The following is an 18,759-nucleotide window of genomic DNA, read 5'->3' on the forward strand; positions in this document are numbered from 1 at the left end:
TTACTGGCGTTTCCTGAACCTGCAGGGTTTCCTCCCCGAGGGCAAGTTTTCCCGGATCCTGACGGAACCTGTCAACAGAGATCCCAACTCCCGGCGCCGCGGGCGTCGGCCTCGCAGCGAGATGCCAAAGCCCCTGCTGTCCATGTCCGACGCGTCCTCAGCCGGCCTCGGGCCCCCGCTCTTCATGAACGGCGGGTTGATCGGCAGCATGGACTCCATGGTGGCCATGCAGAACCTCCGCGGGGGTATTCCTGGAATTCCCATCTCCGGGATCATGGCGGCTGGGTTCCCACACGGCTTCCAGGCGGGTGGAGCCGGAGCATCCGTGGAAGACGCCAAGAACGGGTTGAGCATGTTACCCATGATGCTGCATGGCATCCCTCACCCCCATGGGGCTGCACTGCCGCAGCACGCCTTGTTCAGTGTTGGCACAATGATGACGCACACGCCTCCACCCCCCCCTCACCCCAGCGCCTCCTCCTCCTCCTCCTCACTGTCGGCTGCGAAGGTCACCACAACAACTGCACCCTCGACATCCGACGCCGGCAGCCCCTCGTCGACGACGCCTGTTGAGAGAGAGAGCGCCTCAGTTTCTGGTGGTGAACATGAGAAGAGCCAGGAGGAGAAGGGAGGTCTGGAGGTCAACAAGCGAGCAGGAGCCGCGGAGGCAGCAGCTCTCATCACCTCCACCAGCAGAGCTCACATCAGCTCAGCGCACCTCGGCGCCGGCACCGGCAGCCACCTCACCTTCAACCCCTTCCTGATCCCAGGCATGTCCCACGGCCTGCTGTACCCACACATGTTCCTGCCACACGGGGGCATCATGGCGTTGCCTGCGATGCCTCCTGGAGCCGTGGACGGTTCGCCAGGAAGCCCGAAGAGGAGAAAGAAGAGAGCGCGGGAGGAAGGGGACAGGGAGGAGGACAAGGACAAGGTGGTGACAGGGGAGGTAGAGGAGAGAGAAAGTACAGTTAAGGCCAGTGTTGAGCCCCACCCAGGCCCCGCCTCCTCTCCCTCCACCCCCCCTACCTCAGCTCCAGACCCAGGTCCCCCTCCTGCTGAAGAGCTCCACTCTCCACTCACTGGGTCGGCAGATGGAGAGGACGGGCCCTCAGAGCCCCAGGAAGCAGACTCTCTCAACCATCCAGAGGGAGCGGCGACAGAGGAGCCGGAGCAGCGTTTGGAGGCGACACGGGGGGAGAGACCGGACGCTGGCGAGCAGAGACGGGTGGAGGGGGAGGACGCATAGACCCCCCCGTCCCTTCTGTCGCCCTCTTCCTCGGACACGCAACAGTGTAAAGTTTGTGCCGTGTCTGTCAGTCCATGTTCATGTAAAGACTTTTATTATGATGATGACTAATAACAATAATTATATTCAGCTTGGTCATGTTTATATACCAGAACCCAGCCACTCTCCACTCCCTCCTTGTATACAAAAAACTAGTGTAAGAAAGGATCTCCTGTGTATTCGTCCCCTTCATTCTACATTGAGACTGAGTCGGGAAGGACGCTTCAGCAGAGTCTGAACCCGAGCTGTTGGTCAGCGATTCGCTTCGAGACACCAACCGTTCAGCGTGTTGGTTTTGGACGCACAACAACGCCTCTTGTGTTTGCACAGACTGGAATATGACGGGAGGTGGTTGTCAAAGCCTGAATCTATGAGGCGCAGCCGAGCACATGAAATGTTGAAGGTCAAGAATCAAGAATGGAGCTTGTTCGCCTGCGTACTGTCCAGTTGTTTCAACGCCACTACATTACATGTTTGTTTGTTTCTGTTTTTGTGCAATGTAAAGGAAACCCAACATGTCGACTAAGCTAATGTGGACGTTTGTCCCATGAGTCTGACCCCGCGTTCCATGAACATATGACACTAAACATTAAGCTAATGGAAACCACCTCTTTCACAAAAACCCGTCACAGCAAACACATTTCCCAGTGAGGCCCTTTTAAAAATGTCTGAATCTGATTCGAGCTGCTGACTCTGACAAATACTACGTGCTCTGCTTCTCTCCTGGGACCGAAGCGCTAGCGTCGGTTTGAAGACCAGGCGAGGTGAAAGGTTCAGTGGCATCGACTGCCGGTCTGCTCTTCAAACTGGCGCTCTGGTATTTTTAGGCCTATTTTTATTGTTGCTTCATTACTGCTGCTACGACTTACAGTAAAAAGAAGTTGACGCTTCAAACGTTGTTTAGTCCCAAAAGAACCTGAAAGTGCTGAACAAGACTCCTCCTCTATTTGATTTTGCAGATGAAAGCAGAGAACAATCATGAGATTTTCTTTGAGTGCTTTTTAGATGTTTTTAAGTTTTACTTTTAACTCCCACATGTTGTTGCTTTGAGAGATTGCCCTCCTCCTTTAGGCCTAAGGGAAGAACAGGAGTTTGAACAGAGCACAGTGTGGCCACCGGGGGGCGGCAGCAGGCAGCGCTGCTCCTTCCCTCCTGTCCGTTTACGGAGCTTGGGTCACAGGCTGCTCAGGCTGCAGCGCAGACTGCTGATCAGGCAGCGCAGACGGGCTGCAGCGCAGACTGCTGATCAGGCAGCGCAGACGGGCTGCAGCGCAGACTGCTGCTCGGGCTGCAGCGCAGACTGCTGCTCGGGCTGCAGCGCAGACTGCTGCTCGGGCTGCAGCGCAGACTGCTGCTCGGGCTGCAGCGCAGACTGCTGATCAGGCTGCGCAGACGGGCTACAGCGCAGACTGCTGCTCGGGCTGCAGCGCAGACGGGCTGCAGCGCAGACTGCTGCTCGGGCTGCAGCGCAGACTGCTGCTCGGGCTGCAGCGCAGACTGCTGATCAGGCTGCGCAGACGGGCTACAGCGCAGACTGCTGCTCGGGCTGCAGCGCAGACGGGCTGCAGCGCAGACTGCTGCTCGGGCTGCAGCGCAGACTGCTGCTCGGGCTGCAGCGCAGACTGCTGATCGGGCTGCGCAGACGGGCTGCAGCGCAGACTGCTGATCAGGCTGCGCAGACGGGCTGCAGCGCAGACTGCTGCTCGGGCTGCAGCGTCGTGTGCGTGTGGAGACCTGTGTCCTCCTCCATCAACATCTGTCCAGTGCTGAACGCGAGGAGGGCGTGCGCGGCCTGAATCACCTGGGCTCAGTCCCTGTGGTCGTTGTGCATCCTTTAATAGAGGTTTTACACCTGTAAATCTGTTGCTGTGTGTAGTGCAGTTTTAGATTATCCGTTTTTTCTTTTTGTTTCTCCATTGGGGAAAATACTTGACGCGTGCGAGGCTTTGCATCGAGCGGTCCGTGTTTTGTCAGGCAGACTGCACTGAACACGGAACGGGTGCGAGTCCTCCTATGAATCAGTCTGTTCACTACAGGGTCTGTGTCTTAGGGCCAACGTGTCGAACGTTTCCGTTCATGACCTTCTGTTTTCATACATGAAAACATGATTTTTGCACAGTGTCTTTTTGTGATGAACGTGTCTTCTGTCGTTTCCCTGCGTGAGCGCTGGCGATGGAGGCGTGTGTGTTTGTGTGCATGCATGCGCACACGTTTTGTTGTTCTACTGCCGTCTTGTCCTTACAAGTCACGTTTCTCCTTGGAGGAAGGAAAACATAGATGTTGCCTTGTCACACGTTTGTGGCTTCATATAATTTATTGTACTTTTCTTTTGCTTTGCCAAACTTTCACCAAATACAACATTCTCTCTCTTTTAGTCTCATTATGTATTCATGAGTAAAATGCCTTATTTACTTAGTATTTTTTGTATAGATGTTCTGTTGTGTCTTCATATACATAGACATGTTTTTGTATTTGTATTCAGTTCAACCTTTGCTTGTAAATGCGTACATGGCCTTGGTGATGTGCATTATGTTCTAAAGCCAACAGTCATTCAAAGGTACAGTACCACAGTCCCAAAATCCCCCAAAGTGGAATCAGCGTTTAGCACAAATGAAGATCAGTGCCTCTAAAATGGCTTCATTCATTCATTTAATGTGTGAATATCAGGGTGGAGCCGCGAACCTTTTTATTGGATATCACGCTGTTCTCTAAAGGGAGAATCTGAGGGTTTTTCTTCCATGTTCTTGTAGTAGCAGCCCCTCATTTAAACTGGGTCGAAACGATCACCCTGCAAAAGTAGAATAAGTCAGAGCTGCTCTACTGAATAGATTGGGTTCCTCCTGAAGCGGCAGGAGAGTGTGTTTTTTTTATCATCATCGCGCTTAAAAGTCAACGTTTTACTTCTGAGGGAATGTGAGATGAGGCGTTAGACAGTCTGTGAGTTCAGACAGAAGAATAAAACCAGCAGATGTTCCCTTTAAAGCAGCGGCTGCCTGTTCCTCCAGTCGGTTCCACGCGCGTCACCTCTCGGACCGTCTGTGTCCACGAGTATTGGGGTGTGTGTGTGTGTGTGTGTGTGTGTGTGTGTGTGTGTGTGTGTGTGTGTGTGTGTGTGTGTGTGTGTGTGTGTGTGTGTGTGTGTGTGTGTGTGTGTGTGTGTGTGTGTGTGTTCCTGTTCTCGTCACATCACGCCTTCATTAACAGTGTTCACCGTGCGCATCTGGAAATGTTGTAAACATCATGAATAATGTATTTATTGTACAGATCTCGTCTTTCCATGGTTGACTGATTATTGGCTTTGTTACTCTTGAACGTCTCAAAGAAAAAACAGTGTTTTGGTTCATGTGGAATTTAAAGTATCAGCGTTTCCCTCATCAGCTGTTTACGTGCTTGTTTTATTTGGTTTTCTGTCTTTGGACCACACCGGGTTGGGCCCGTGAGAACTCGTGTGTTCTGGCAGGTCATGTGACCCTGGCCGCGTCCACCCTGAACGAGCCGCGCTCACGGCCCGGACTGCGTCGTGTGTCGATCAGAATTATGAGCGTCCGTTCACGATGAAACGGCCTCCGTTCAAGGCGCCGCCGCTGGTTGATGTCACTCGTTACAGCAGCCGAGCCTAAAACCGCCAGCGCCGCACTGCTGCAGACTGACCTTTGACCTTATGAGAAGAGTCTTCAGTTCCTAACAAAAACGATGAAATCCTTGTGTCCAAACATGGGTTGTCTCTTAATCCGTTACAGTTGGTTTCAGACACTCACTCCACTCTGGGCTGCGTCGCCTTCTGCAGCTTTGACGTTGTACAGTAAAATACCAGACCAAGCGTTCAGTTTGTGCACGAGACGCAGGCGCGGAACCGCGGATGTAGAACCTCGCTCCTCGACACAGAACCTCGTCTCGCGGATGCAGAACCTCGTCTCGCGGACGCAGAACCTCGTCTCGCGGACGCAGAACCTCGTCTCGCGGACGCAGAACCTCGTCTCGCGGACGCAGAACCTCGCTCCCGCGTTGACGTTCTCGTATCGTGTTCCCGTGAGGCTCGAGCGTCGGCCGCCGGCGCCGGGTGAGCTGCACACGCCGCCGTGGCTGAACGCTGCCTGCACCCCCCCCCCCCCCCCAGGCCCAGAGCTACTGTAACATAGACAGGCTGAGTCCGGTGCCGCCCGGAGCACCAGGACCGACAGAAGACAAGGCAGGCAGATGCTGACGTCACAGTAAGTTACGTGATGCGGTTTTTATCTTGGGTTTTTCTTATTTGTAACTGTAACTCTGTATTTCCATGTGGACCAATCTTATGAGTCAAAACATGGTATGTGTGATCTTTTATTGTGCAATAAAAGATGACTTTCACGATGAGCGTCTTCTTCGTCTGTCTTTACTACCGCTAACGCTGCTTCACCACGCGCCGACCCGTCACGTGACGCGGCTGTCTGCGCAGTGCATGCTGGGAAGGGACGCGACCAGCGGTGACGCTCTGACGACGTTGCTTCTTCTGCGTTCGTTTGGTCGCTGATGATGCATCGTTCCTTCATGTACTGTTGTTTATTACTAGAGATGAAGAAGCCTTAGATTTAAAGCACGTTTACAATATTATAACTTTATTTGAATTTGATCTTGTTGCATAGAAACGAACATTAGTTCTGTTTTACTGGGGCGTTCACAGACACCTGCTCCAGGTAATAGTCCCGTCCGTCCAGTGCACCAACACTTCCTGCACTTCTGTTATTCTGCAAGTGATCGCCTCTGGACTGTTTGTTGGAAGGTTGACTGAGACGAGCGTCTTCTGCTGTGGAGCAAACTCCTGCTGCTCGGCTGTAAATACACGTGGCTGGTGCTGAACTGTTCCAATCTGTAACCGCACGGAAGCAGCAGAAAGATAAACATTTGGTCGTAGACAAATATGCAGCAGAGAGAAGGCAATAAAGCGAGGCGATAAAGAGACCAGTCAGGCACAAACAAAGCTGACGGACTGAAGAGCCACTGCTTCAACGTCAGCCTTAAATACGGCCGAAGCAGCGGAGCTGCTGGAATGAGACGGTTCAGACGATGGAGCGTGAATCTGGCTTTTACATCAGCTGATCCAGGTTCTGTGTTCGACCTGTGCTTGTTGAAGCTGAACGGAGGCTCAACTCTGCGGCAACATAAATAAAGCGGACTTAGATTCCAGTAATGTGAGATTCTATATTCTTTATAAAGTGTCACATGTACAGGCAGCTTAAAACGCTTCAAACGGCCGGGGTCCGACCGAGGGACTGGGTCGGACCGTGGGCCGGGCCCCGTCAGGGTGCGTCTGTGGTTCTGGTCGGTGAGTCGCCCACGTTGGAGCCGCTGGAGAGCAACTGCTGTCGTTTTCGCCCTCGTTTTCTTCCAAGTCTTTCTTTTTTATTCTTGCTTCTTTCTGACAGAGAAAATGATAAAGAGAAAATAGCACAATTTTTTTGGATTTAGTTTGCAGTTGTTGTTTTCCAGGTTCATATTTTGCACATCTGTATTTAGTCACAGCTGCATAACTGCATATCACAGACGTGAAGCCGCTGCAGACGGACAAAGAAACAGCCTTTCTCTTTCTTCATTCTCTACTTTTTCTTTAAGACATTTACAGTATAGCAGTGAAAACCATTATTATTGATATTTATACTTTATTAAAAGGCTTAGTCCTGTAATATAATAATAATAATAATAATAACATGAACCACTTATTTTCACCTCTTTCTGTTCCAATCAAACTGATTTGAATTAAACCAGCTTGAAAGTCACTGGATTTCTGTTTGGAACCATCTAGTTTGTTGTGTTTGAGCTGAACTCTTGTCTTTAAAAACAGACTTATTTATAAAATCAAACTGGTATTTGAATTATTACAAGGAACCATAGTTTTTGTTGTTGACCGCAAACATTCATTTTCATTATAATAATATTTAATTGGAAACTGCACAGTTAAATTTACATGTCAGAACTGAGAACCACTGAACAGTAGTTATGTAAACGCACCATCCAGATGCTGCTTAGATGCTGCTGACCACAGATCAGCATCAAAACTGAGCAGCACAGACGCACTTTGGGGGCAAAAAGTGAACAGAAAAGACGGAACCAAAGTCCGGGCCTCAAACGTGGCCTCCCGTCACTCACCTCCAGCTCCGTGTCCGTCACCTGTTAAAGGCTGCACTGACAGGAGGCCGGGTTCAAGGAGTCCAGCAGCTCTGATCGCAGGGCGACGGGTTCAATAGGACCAAAGCTTAGTCAGATACTCGACTCTGTCCGTGTTTCATTGCAGCCATTGTGAAAAATGTGCAGAACTGCACGAACGCCAACGGTGGCTGAAATCGTTTTCACGCACAAATGCCGTTCAGGTGTTCTGCAGCCTCAGATAAAGGTCCAGTGTAAATACTGTGAGTCTGTGGCTCTGCTCGGCCCACACCTCCAGTGTCAGACAAATATTTTCCCTCATGTGTTTGCTCTGATCTATTGCTGCTTTCAGAGGGAACGTTTGGCCACAAACACACGGAGCAGAAAAAAGGCTCTTTAACGGCTCATCACCAGTCCGACGTCTCATCTGCTGTAAACGCAGCTCCGTCACGGTCAGTGTCGCTGGTACTGGCCTGAGGATCGCGGATCAGAACTTTGCTGGTTCTGAACTCGCTGGATAAACGTCTCCTGACATGAGAGATTGGAAGCTATCGCTACATCTCGTTTGCTGTCTCATGCCATTAAAGCAGTTGAGCCCACATGAAAAATGTGCTTTTGATGTTCGCTGATGGAGAAAAGCGCTTCGATACTTTTGGCCTCGCTTTCGCTGCGGAATCGTTTTGTGAGGCTGATTTAGGGGTTGGTTGAACATCAGAGAGCAGAAAAATCCAAGTTGGTTTGGTTTAAAAACTGAAGACGTCAATATGAACAAATAGCTCAGTTCTTCATGGTCACTTACGACCCACTCGCTGCTTCATACGTCATTCAGAAGTGTCGAACCCAGATTGAACACTTAATGAACTGGAGCCTGTTGTGGTGCAGGTCCTCGTGGCGTCGCAGCATCCGCTCAGGAGCTGAAGACGAGCTCCACCCACAGACGTGGGTTCAAGCTCCAGCACAGGCGCCGCCGCTGCAGCCGCGCCGTCTTCAGCTCCTCCGCTTCCCGTTGCTCCTCATCGGCTCTGAACACGAATCAGAATACGTTTCATTTCTGCCGTTCACCTGAATTAGCTCAGTCTGTTTCGCGCGGATTCACTGGGTCTGAACTACTGTTTGTGCTGTGGCGGCTTCAAAGCGCAGCGACTCGCTGGAGGGGACGTGACAGTGAAGTTTCCACACGCAACCAGTCCACAATCCCAAAGTGACGTCTTGATTGGGAGCCAGCGCTGCAGCGCTCCCCACATGGCCTGACATGACATTTGCTTGTTTATCTGCTGTGCTGATGATTTACAGTGTTTACGTCTTGCTTCTTCTCCCGGGTGAGGGGAGGCTGCAGTAACGCCCGCTGTCATCTGCCCCTGGTTAGTCACGAGAAGCCTCCTGTCGTCTCTCCTTATCCTCTGCCTTAGAACAATCAGCCGCTCCTCCTGCCGGTTCCTGGGATCTGTCCTTCGTTAGCGACGCTGCCGCGCTGGCTTTGATTACGGGCGCTGCGCTGATGATGGCGAATTAAGACGTGTGTCCCGGCTTCACTCTATTCAGGTTGAATTTAACTTGGTGATGAGGACAACGTCACCTGTTTGGACTCTGGGCTCCACATAGAGAAGCTTTGTTTGTCCGGGCGCCTCCTGAGCTTCTCAACTGCTCCTTCCACACATGGTGTGACACTGATCTTCTCTCTCCAATCATCCTTTGGTCCACTCCAAGGACAGGACGCCGGACGCAGCGAAGCTACAGAGAAGAACCAACTGGAGCAGAAAATAAAAAACAGCTCAGAGAGTCAGACCGCGGGACTGGAAGCACCTGAGACAGAAGGTCAGTGACTGCAGCTACATCACATCCTGAGGATGAAAGGAAGCTGCCGCAGGTCCAACTGGAGTCCAGTCCAGTCCATGTCAACACAGCTTCTGCAGCCGGAGTCAGAACCGATCAACATGGAGGACCACAGACCCTGGTGTTTCACATTAACGACCCAAGATGCTTCAGTTTCCATAAAAGTTGGCAAAATGTTTAAGAAGTAAATAAAAACACACCGTACAAGTTTGCAAATACTCAAAAGTTACAAATGTCTGGTTTAGGAAAGTATCTGCTTGTTTTTAATTTGAGAGCAAAACGGAGGACGAAGGAGGATGGAGGAGGGCGATGGAGGATGGAGAAGGATGATGGAGGAGGACAGTGGAAGACGTAGGAAGATGTAGAAAGACGGAGGAGGACGTAATAGGTCTGAGGAGGCTGGAGGGAGGACGAAGGGGGACAAAGGAGAATGGAGAAGGACGGTGGGGGACAGTGGAGGACGTTGGAGGTCTGAGGAGGACAAAGGCAGACGATGGAGGACGGTGGAGGATGCAGAAAGACGGTTGAAGATGTAGGAGGATGGTGAATGACTGAAGAGGACGGTGGAGGGCAGAGCAGGATATAGAAGGATGATGGAAGATGGAGGACAACAGTGGAGGACAGTGGAGGGCGAAGGAGGTCTGAGGACGGAGGAGGATGGTGGAGGTCTGAGGAGGATGGAGGAGGACAGTGGAGGTCTGAGGAGTACGGTTGAGGATGGTGAAAAACAGAGGAGGACGATGGAAAACGAAGGAGGAAGGTGGAGGAAGGTGGAGGACGGAGGAGGACGTCTGTGGACAGTGCAGTCTGTGGACAGTGCAGTCTGTGGACAGTGCAGCCTGTGGAGCAGTCTGTGGAGCAGTCTGTGGACAGTGCAGTCTGTGGAGCAGTCTGTGGAGCAGTCTGTGGACAGTGCAGTCTGTGGAGCAGTCTGTGGAGCAGTCTGTGGAGCAGTCTGTCGACAGTGCAGTCTGTGGAGCAGTCTGTGGACAGTGCAGTCTGTGGAGCAGTCTGTGGACAGTGCAGTCTGTGGAGCAGTCTGTGGAGCAGTCTGTGGACAGTGCAGTCTGTGGAGCAGCCTGTGGACAGTGCAGCCTGTGGACAGTGCAGCCTGTGGAGCAGTCTGTGGAGCAGTCTGGGCGACTAGTCGCTGGTGGCCGCTCATGAGGCAGCGTGTGACCGCTTCATTAAACTGTGGACAAATGTTTGGACAGATCAAGGTAACGAAGCACACGCAGTGTTTGTTTGGAGAAAGCTGCAGTTGAAGCGTCCACACGTTTCACACAGTCCCCAGATGTGCGATGCGTCGTTCAAAGACGACCTCCACTCGCAGCCGCTCATCTTTTATCGCCTCGTTCCGCTACAAGAGGTGTCCTCGTCTCTTACTCATCACAAATTGGACCCAGTGAACCAGATGCTGCGGAGCCGGTGCCATGAGAGCGAGTCCTCCCTCCTCTTAACTGGATCAGGCTCTGTGTTGGAAACTCATCACATAACAACCAAACCGCAGGCGCACAAACAAATGTATACGCGCCGTGGACGTACACACCAAAGCGGAGCCTGCGGCTCCACGACCACATCACACGCTGCAGTGGATACACACAGTTCTGGAGGTTTGTCTTGATGGTCAGCTTCTCCGCTAAAGGATTGAAAACAGACACTAAACTCTTGCATGTGTTGCCAGGATGCAGCGCTGTTGACCTGAGTCACAGAGACAAACAGTGTTTGGGCTGAATGGAGGCTGTCAGTCTGTGGGCCGGTTGGCTGGTTTTTCTGGTGGCTGCCATTTCCTGAGAGAAAGTCCGGTCGGGGCGGCGTGATGGATGTGAGTGTCTGAAGAAAGGCGGCGCAGAGAGCAGGTGGAGGCCCGAGCCCGGTTCTGCACGTGTCCTGGTGCTGATCGCTGGGATTGGTTGTGTTTTCTATGCAAAGAAGCAGACGCAGCGAACTGACGACTTGACGTCAGGACACCCGACAGCTGCCCCGTGTGGTTGGACAGACGCCACCCAGTGGTACCAGAGCGAGATAATAGTGGTACCAGAGCGTGACCAGAGCGGAACCAGAGCGGGACCAAAACGGGACCAAAACAGGACCAAAACAGGACCAAAACGGGACCACAGTGGGACCAGAGCGGAACCAGAGCGGGACCAAAACGGGACCAAAACAGGACCACAGTGGGACCAGAGCTCGACCAGACCAGTTCCACAACTGCCACTTTTAGTGACACTGTTATAAAAGCTGCATCTGCAGCAGATCAGCGTCCTGCAGAACTGTACTGGAAGAACTGGGTAAGAAACTGGGAGCAAAAAGGCGTCTGCTACGTCAGCATGTTAATGTACAACTCAAATCAAGATGTATTCATTCAGACTAATTTCACAAACGACGGCGCTCCCGGTCTTCATATGATATGAAGCAGACATACTTAGCATACGTTAGCTTAGCGTGCTAGCATACGTTAGCTGAGCAGGCATGTGGAAAACGCTGGGATTACCCAGGTTCTCAAAGCGCCCTGAAGGGAGCACGAACGCCTAAACGTTTCCATGTCGACTAGACTCAAAGCCACGACTGTCGTTAGAACGCGATCTGGAACCATGAACAAACAAATGTAGCAGATGTTGATGAGCTTCTAGTTATCAGAAACCGTCATCTCACCTCTGGAGAAACAGCTGCTCCAACGGTTCCTGTCATCAGCATCAAACATGTGCCAAAGGCCGATCAGAGCTCTCTCCACGTGAAGCAGAGGCCTCTCTCTCACACAGAGATGAGACACAGACTAAAACTGACCATTACAGCAAAACAAATGATAGATCTCGCACAAAGACCTGCAAACCGAGTTTCCAAATAGTTTGTGGTTCTAATAACTTGATGAAATACTGTACACCAAAATGGACCGAATCCAACCGAGAGAAAAATCAAACGTGAACCCAGCTTTTCTCACTTCTCGCAGCTTTGGGGGCAGAAACGAGGGAAATCTCATTAGGCCGCGTGCGTCTACAGCGACTGGGCCGTTGTAATGGCTGGTTCTGGTGCCGCCCGGGGCCTCGCTACGTGTTAATCTAACGCATATGATGCTTAGGAGCATGCAGCGCTGTCTGTGTTGTGTTAGGCTCATGCAGCTGAGCTGAGCTGAGAGGCCACCGGGTCCACCGGGTCCACGGGCTCAGCCGGCGCCGCCTCGTCCTCGGTTCCTCAGGAGCTGATGTGAGTTAGAGGTCAACGAGTGACAGCGGCTCAGGCGAAGGTCGGCCACGGTTCTTCAGGCTCCCGCTAACGCTCGATCCACGCCTCGATCGACGGGAAGCTGCTGAGAAACAGGGAAACTTTTACGATTCCGACCAAAGCTTGCGTCTGGACGCGGGTCGGGTTGTCTCAGTCGTATCGGAACATCTTAAGACGTTTGGATCCCACCTGGACACGTCCTCCATTAGCAGCTAAACGCTAGGAGACGCTTCTGGTGGATCAGCTGGAACCTGAACGTGGAACGTTCTCAGGTCCACACTTGGCCTCAGGTTCTGCCAGGTTCTGTCCGGCCCGGTGTGGTGGTCGTGTAGAGATGAATAAGAGGAGCAACGCGTCCACGTGTTCTGATCTGGATCATGTCAGCGTGTCCCTGATCCACTCACATGTGGTCTCCATTAATTGGAGCGGGAGCCGCTCCAGTCGTTAACGTCACGCGTCTCTCGTGCTGCGGTTCAGCGGTCCGGTTGGAGGCCTCGCACTAAACCAGTAATAGCCTGCCTGCCTCAGTGTGGTCCAGCAGAACCAGAGCTGCTCCTCAGCTGTTTGGATCCCACTCGGTGCCACCTTGAACTCGTCCAGGCCTTTGGCAGCCACCAGCCCACATGCAGGAATCCACATATAAACACAGCTCAGCATCACCTGCAGGAAGCAGATGTGTGAGACTGGACCGGCGAAGACCAGAGAACCGAAGGAGAACTACGCAGAACACGCCGACATTTACCAGAACCCTGAGCGAACATGTGGCGCAAAGTCCAGAGTCTGTGTTCAATGAATGCAGTTCACGAGTGTCTATAAAAGTCAGAGTGGCATCAACCAGAACCTTCACCAACAACCAGAACCTTCACCAACATCCAGAACCTTCACCAACATCTAGAAGCATCATGTCCGACACCCACAGAACCAGGAGTGGTCCTGGTCCTGGCAGCACCCGGGCCCAGACGGCGTGAGCCCTCGGCCCATTTATCTCTGTGGAACCTGAACCCTGAGCTCCACGAGGCGCTCGGTGCCGGTTGTAGCGTGAGGAAGCGCGGTCCAGATGGACTTTACTGCGTTTCCTGTTTGATGCAGAGCTGAGGGGAAAGTAATGAACAGGCAACGAGCGCCAGGGACCGGCGCTGAGTTATGACCGTCACAGGATCCAAAAATCCAGACCAACGGCGTAACGACGACGGGCGGGCGCGAGCCGTGAGACGGGCCCTTCAGTTCTGTTGGATCTGTGATTTAGGGCTCATGCGTTCTGGACCATCGGTACCGGTCGGCTCCATAAAACACCAGCCGCGTGTCGAATAGAAGCTCCGCCGCTCGTTCTCTTTAAGAGGGAGTCGAGTAAATCAGTCCCACTATTGTAGATTATCACCCCCATAAATACGACTTAATAAGCCTTCACACTAACAACCAACATGTGTCACAGCCGCAAGAGCCACTTTACAAAGACGGACGGGCCCAGTGCAAAAACAGCCGTTCCACTTATCAACATGTGGACAGAACGGAGAATTACACAGCGTGGGACTTGTTCTGCTTCTTCCACTCAGGCTTTATTCATTTACCAGCGTTTGTGGTGAAGAAAGACTTAAAGGAGTGGACGACCGGCAGCCGGTGACTTATGAGCAGCCACACGATCGACGGCAGGAACCCTCCGTGAAATGCTGCAGATCCAATCCCCGCGCTGACCCGGTTTCCAGAAGCAGGACTGGACCGGGCCAGAGACGCTGAGCTCCACGCGTTCAGAACCAGAGGTCACGCATGGACTCCCTTTGAGCACATCACAGGACAAGCTGCTGATGAGACCAAGTGGACCGGACCGCACGGCTCCGCTGTCGGATCCCATCCTTGTACCAGCGCCACCGGGCGGGTTCGAGCAGAGCTACGTTCCTCCCCATCATCTGAAAACAATAAGACAACAGCCGAGCAGGAACGAAAAGACTAGAGCTGCTAATCTGCAGCAACAGAGGAACGTCAGCGAGATGCCACACATCACACATGGGTCCACGGGCCTGGACCCGGTACCACATCCACTGGTGCTGAGTCCCAGCTCAGGGACTGACACCAGACACACGGTGTGACAGTGATAAGAATGAGCCACGATGGTTCAGAGACACACGCACACACACAGACACAGCATACACACACACAGACACACACTCACACACAGACACACACTCACACACACACACAGACACGCACGCACGCACGCACGCACGCACGCACGCGCGCACTCACTCACTCACTCAAACACACATATTTGTGAATATTGAATATTTGCTTTCTGGCCAAAAACAGCTCTGAACATTCCTCCGCACGGTTTAAATGTTGAAGGGAACAACAACAAGCGGTGGCTTTTTCAGGGAAAGCACCGACCGCTGGTTCTGAACGGTGGGAGTTTTCAGCCTGGTCTCAGGTTCCTGCAGCGCTCACATGGAGCCGTGTTCTGGACCTCACGTTATTACTGTAACCATGACAACAGGAAGCCCCTCCCTCCGGTCCATAGCTAACATTTTACACATTGTCTACGTATTAAGCCAACGCTGTGTCTGAGCTGCTCTCACTGATTTCATGGACCTCATTCAGTCCCTGTGTTGTTGGTCCAGTGCGTCTGAGGCCTTTGTCGTCACTTAGCGAACAAGTGCACGATGTGGTTTGAATGTAAGAGTGAACTCATGGAAAAGCAGCGAGGTCCTTTGGCTTCACACAGAGACCGGCTGTGTGACGAGCAGGAATCAGCAGATCAAAGTGACACGAAGCCTCCAATGACGTTGCAGCCGCAGCACCTTCACTTGTTTAGCTAAACTTCAACAAAGCGATTCATTGGACTTTGTTCACTGCCGATCACAGGACGCGTCATGAGCTGCCGTTCATGAGTTGATGCTGCTGCATCGTGACCCGGGACAGAAACCAGCTGACCTGTTTGACATCTGACTGCAAGTGGCAGCATCAACATTGGAGCGTAACATATGACATCATAGGGGTCACAGGTCACAGCACCTAGCTTGATAATAGCTAAAGCCAGCGCTAACGGCTAACTAGCAGCCTGCTAACGGTCCCATAAACATATGCTGCCACCGTAACATATGACATCATAGGGGTCACAGGTCACAGCACCTAGCTTGATAATAGCTAAAGCCAGCGCTGCGCTAACGGCTAACTAGCAGCCTGCTAACGGTCCCATAAACATATGCTGCCACCGTAACATATGACATCATAGGGGTCACAGGTCACAGCACCTAGCTTGATAATAGCTAAAGCCAGCGCTGCGCTAACGGCTAACCAGCAGCCTGCTAACAGCCCGTTAGCAAAGCAACAGCGGGCGGCCGGTAGTGAATGGACCTCATGGTTCTGAACTTGACACTGTAGAGAGCCTGAACTCACACAGAACCCACTCTGTCCAGTTGTGTTGCAAATAGTGTTCTGGTTTTCATTTGTCTGGGCCGGACCACAGGAGCTTCTGTGAGTGACCCGTTCATCGACGTAGGCAATAATTGAACTACGACACAAATTGTTCTCAGACTGGATTGTCTAAATGTGACATGAGTAGCGAGTGTGCGTCCAACGTAACGCCCACCCTCCTGCTAATCAGGAGAAGCACGTGTTGGCGTTCTGTCTCACCCACCGGCTTTTATGAACCAGTCCAGAGCAAACAATGTGGGGAATCTGCAGATGTCGGCTGCTCAAAGCACCAAAGTAGAAACGCGGCCTCACACTGAGCTAATTGGAAGCAGAGCGTGGTCCTCACCTGTGGGACACTTCTTCTTCATCCGGCACCTCTGCGTCTCGCTGTGGGTCCAGCAGGGCCCGGCTGCCTTCTCCTCCGTGGTTCTGTTCCTGCTCCTGGTCTGCTTCCCCCACCTGAAGCCGCAGGGGGCGCCGTCGTGGAGGCAGGTGCTCCACTGGCTCCACTCGCTCATCGCAGCGCCGGCGCAGTCGTCTGAAAGAGGAAGACAGCGATGACGGCGCGTTCGGGCCACAGCGGGAGCGGCGCTGGTTCTGGGACCTCAGGCCTCAGGCCTCTGCCTGGCTTCGTGTGACGCTGCTGGGGCTGAATAAGGTTGTACCAACAGTTCGACATGAACCCAGACCATCGACAGTGAAGCCAGATGTGGCGTTGCCGTGCCAACGGACAACAGTAGCTGCAGATGTGGCAGGTGGACGGCAGAGGCCGGATGGGAGTACGTCTCATTTAGAGGAGGGATGAGCTACAGCGAGACGTGCAGATAAATTCTCAAAGTTCTATCAGGGCTTTTAATGTGAATCAGGTGCTGAATGGAAAATGTGAGGAGCGAGAACCGGACCAGATGAGAGTGGATGATCAGGAGTCGATCAGAGACCTCTGGGCCCTTTGAGCAGCTTCTAATGCTATAAAACCTAATAACGCGGAGCCGCTCAGGACCCACGGTTGAGGATTGTTTCCAGTCGGGTCCAGTTTCCCAAAAAGGAGCCGTTTGTCATCAGCGCCGTCGTTTGACTGGAGGATAAGGATGAAACAGAGCAACACTTAACAGATAAGAGAGCAGCGAGAGCAGGAGCACGTCTGCTGCTCGTTAGCGCAGACGAGGCCTGTGTTTTGCTGCCGCTGAGGTCACAGCTCTAACGTCCACGGAGCAGGAGGTGGTGCTTCATGCGCTGGGCTCCATAGATCCAGGTGCTCAACTGCTGCTGCTGTGACTCTATCAGCGTCAGCAGCTCGGCCTCACTTTTTCGCTGCAGTTTTTCCGCCTGTCTCAGCTCACCACTCACCCCTGCAGTCGGTCTGGTGGGCGTGGGTTCCCTCTGGGCACGTGCTCAGACACCTCCCTTTGTACAGCTGGAGGCCGGCTTTACATTTGGTGCAGAAGTCGCGGCTGAAACAATGTTCACAGTCTGGAGAGCGGCACTCTGAGGAGAGGGAGAGTGTGTGAGTGGAGGCCGGTGACAGTGGAGGAGCTGAGCTCAGGCCGAGCACGCACTCATGCAGCGGTTGGCGTCCGTCCCTCTCTGGCCGTAGTGTCCCGCTGGGCAGGGCGTGGACGCAGCTCCCGTGGTGGGACATCCCGTCCCTCTGCAGGAACAGGAAGAGCTTCTCTGGGCAGCGCACGCAGCCGTTGTCACGGGAACACTCCAGACAGGCGCGGCAGTCGTCCGCCGCCTCCCTGTGAGCTGATCAGATAGAGATGAGGAGGAGGAGGAGGAGGGGGGGGGAAGGAAAGGAGGAGGAAGGGGAGGAGGAGGGAGAAGTAGAGGGGAAAGGAGGAGGGGAGGAAGGGGGAAAAAGGAGGGGGAGAAGAGGAGAAGGAGGAAGGAGAAAGAGAAGGAGGAAGGAGGAGGAGGGGGGGAGGGGAGAAGGAGGAGGAAGAGAAGGAGAGGAAGGGGAGAAGGAGGAGGAGGAGAGAGAGAGAGAAGGAGGAGGAGGAGGAGGAGGAGGAGGAGGAGGAGGGGGGAGGGGGAGGAGGAGGAGGAGGGGAGGAGGGGGAGGGAGAGGAAGAAGGAGGAGGAGGAGGGAGGGGGGGAGGAGGGGGGAGGGAGGAGGAGGAGGAGGAGGAGGAGGGGGAGGAGGAAGAGAAGGAAGAGAGGAGGAGGAGGAGGAGGAGGAGGAGGAGGAGGGGGGCGAAAGAGGAGGAGGAGGAGGAGGGGGGGAGGAGGAGGGGAACGCAGACACAGACACCATCAGAGACGCAGCATCCAAACACATGGCTCATCTCTGCGTTCACCGTTTTTGACCCGTGCTTTATGACTTCCACCCTGGGAGACATTGTTTATTAGGAGCAGACCCACGAGGTCGGGAGTTGAATCCTGGGTCTACGTCAGGATCAGGATAATACTTACGCCAAATGCGTTCAGTGTTCTGCAGCCTCAGATAAAGGTCCAGGTAAATACTGGAGTCTGGGCTCTGCTCGGCCCACACCTCCGTGTCAGACAAAATATTTTCCCTCATGTGTTTGCTCTGATCTATGCTGCTTTCAGAGGGGAACGTTTGGCCACAAACAACACGGAGCAGAAAAAAAAGGCTCTTTAACGCTCATCACCAGTCCGACGTCTCATCTGCTGTAAACGCAGCTCCGTCACGGTCAGTGTCGCTGGGGTTACTGGCCTGAGGATCGCGGATCAGAACTTGCTGGTTCTGAATCGCTGGATAAACGTCTCCTGACATGAGAGATTGGAAGCTATCGCTAATTCGTTTGCTGTCTCATGCCATTAAAGCAGTTGAGCCCACATGAAAAATGTGCTTTTGATGTTCGCTGATGGAGAGAAAAGCGCTTCGATACTTTTGGCCTCGCTTTCGCTGCGGAATCGTTTTGTGAGGCTGA

The 18,759-nt window shown here is 52.9% G+C and overlaps 2 protein-coding genes across 8 annotated transcripts in view; one reads left to right on the forward strand and one right to left on the reverse strand.

Moving 5' to 3' along the window:
* The window catches only part of chd6 (chromodomain helicase DNA binding protein 6), a 48,344-nt gene extending 46,227 nt beyond the window's left edge, over window positions 1–2,117 (forward strand). For all 7 annotated transcript variants that reach the window (XM_029151997.3, XM_029151998.3, XM_055508850.1 and 4 more), the window contains one exon: window positions 26–2,117. In XM_029151997.3, the coding sequence (XP_029007830.1) occupies window positions 26–1,249 (1,224 nt within the window). In that variant the 3' untranslated portion in view covers window positions 1,250–2,117. The remainder of the gene's footprint in view (window positions 1–25) is intronic.
* A 3,749-nt stretch (window positions 2,118–5,866) lies between these two features.
* On the reverse strand, window positions 5,867–18,386 carry LOC114855436 (R-spondin-4-like). Its single transcript, XM_029150590.2, is given in 6 exon segments — window positions 5,867–6,683; window positions 16,212–16,403; window positions 17,213–17,350; window positions 17,422–17,473; window positions 17,475–17,611; window positions 18,278–18,386. Coding segments are annotated over 6 exon segments (747 nt in total). The 3' UTR covers window positions 5,867–6,564.
* Between the last annotated feature and the right edge of the window lie 373 nt (window positions 18,387–18,759).

Source organism: Betta splendens, chromosome 5, assembly GCF_900634795.4.
Source record: "Betta splendens chromosome 5, fBetSpl5.4, whole genome shotgun sequence".
NCBI lineage: Eukaryota > Metazoa > Chordata > Actinopteri > Anabantiformes > Osphronemidae > Betta > Betta splendens.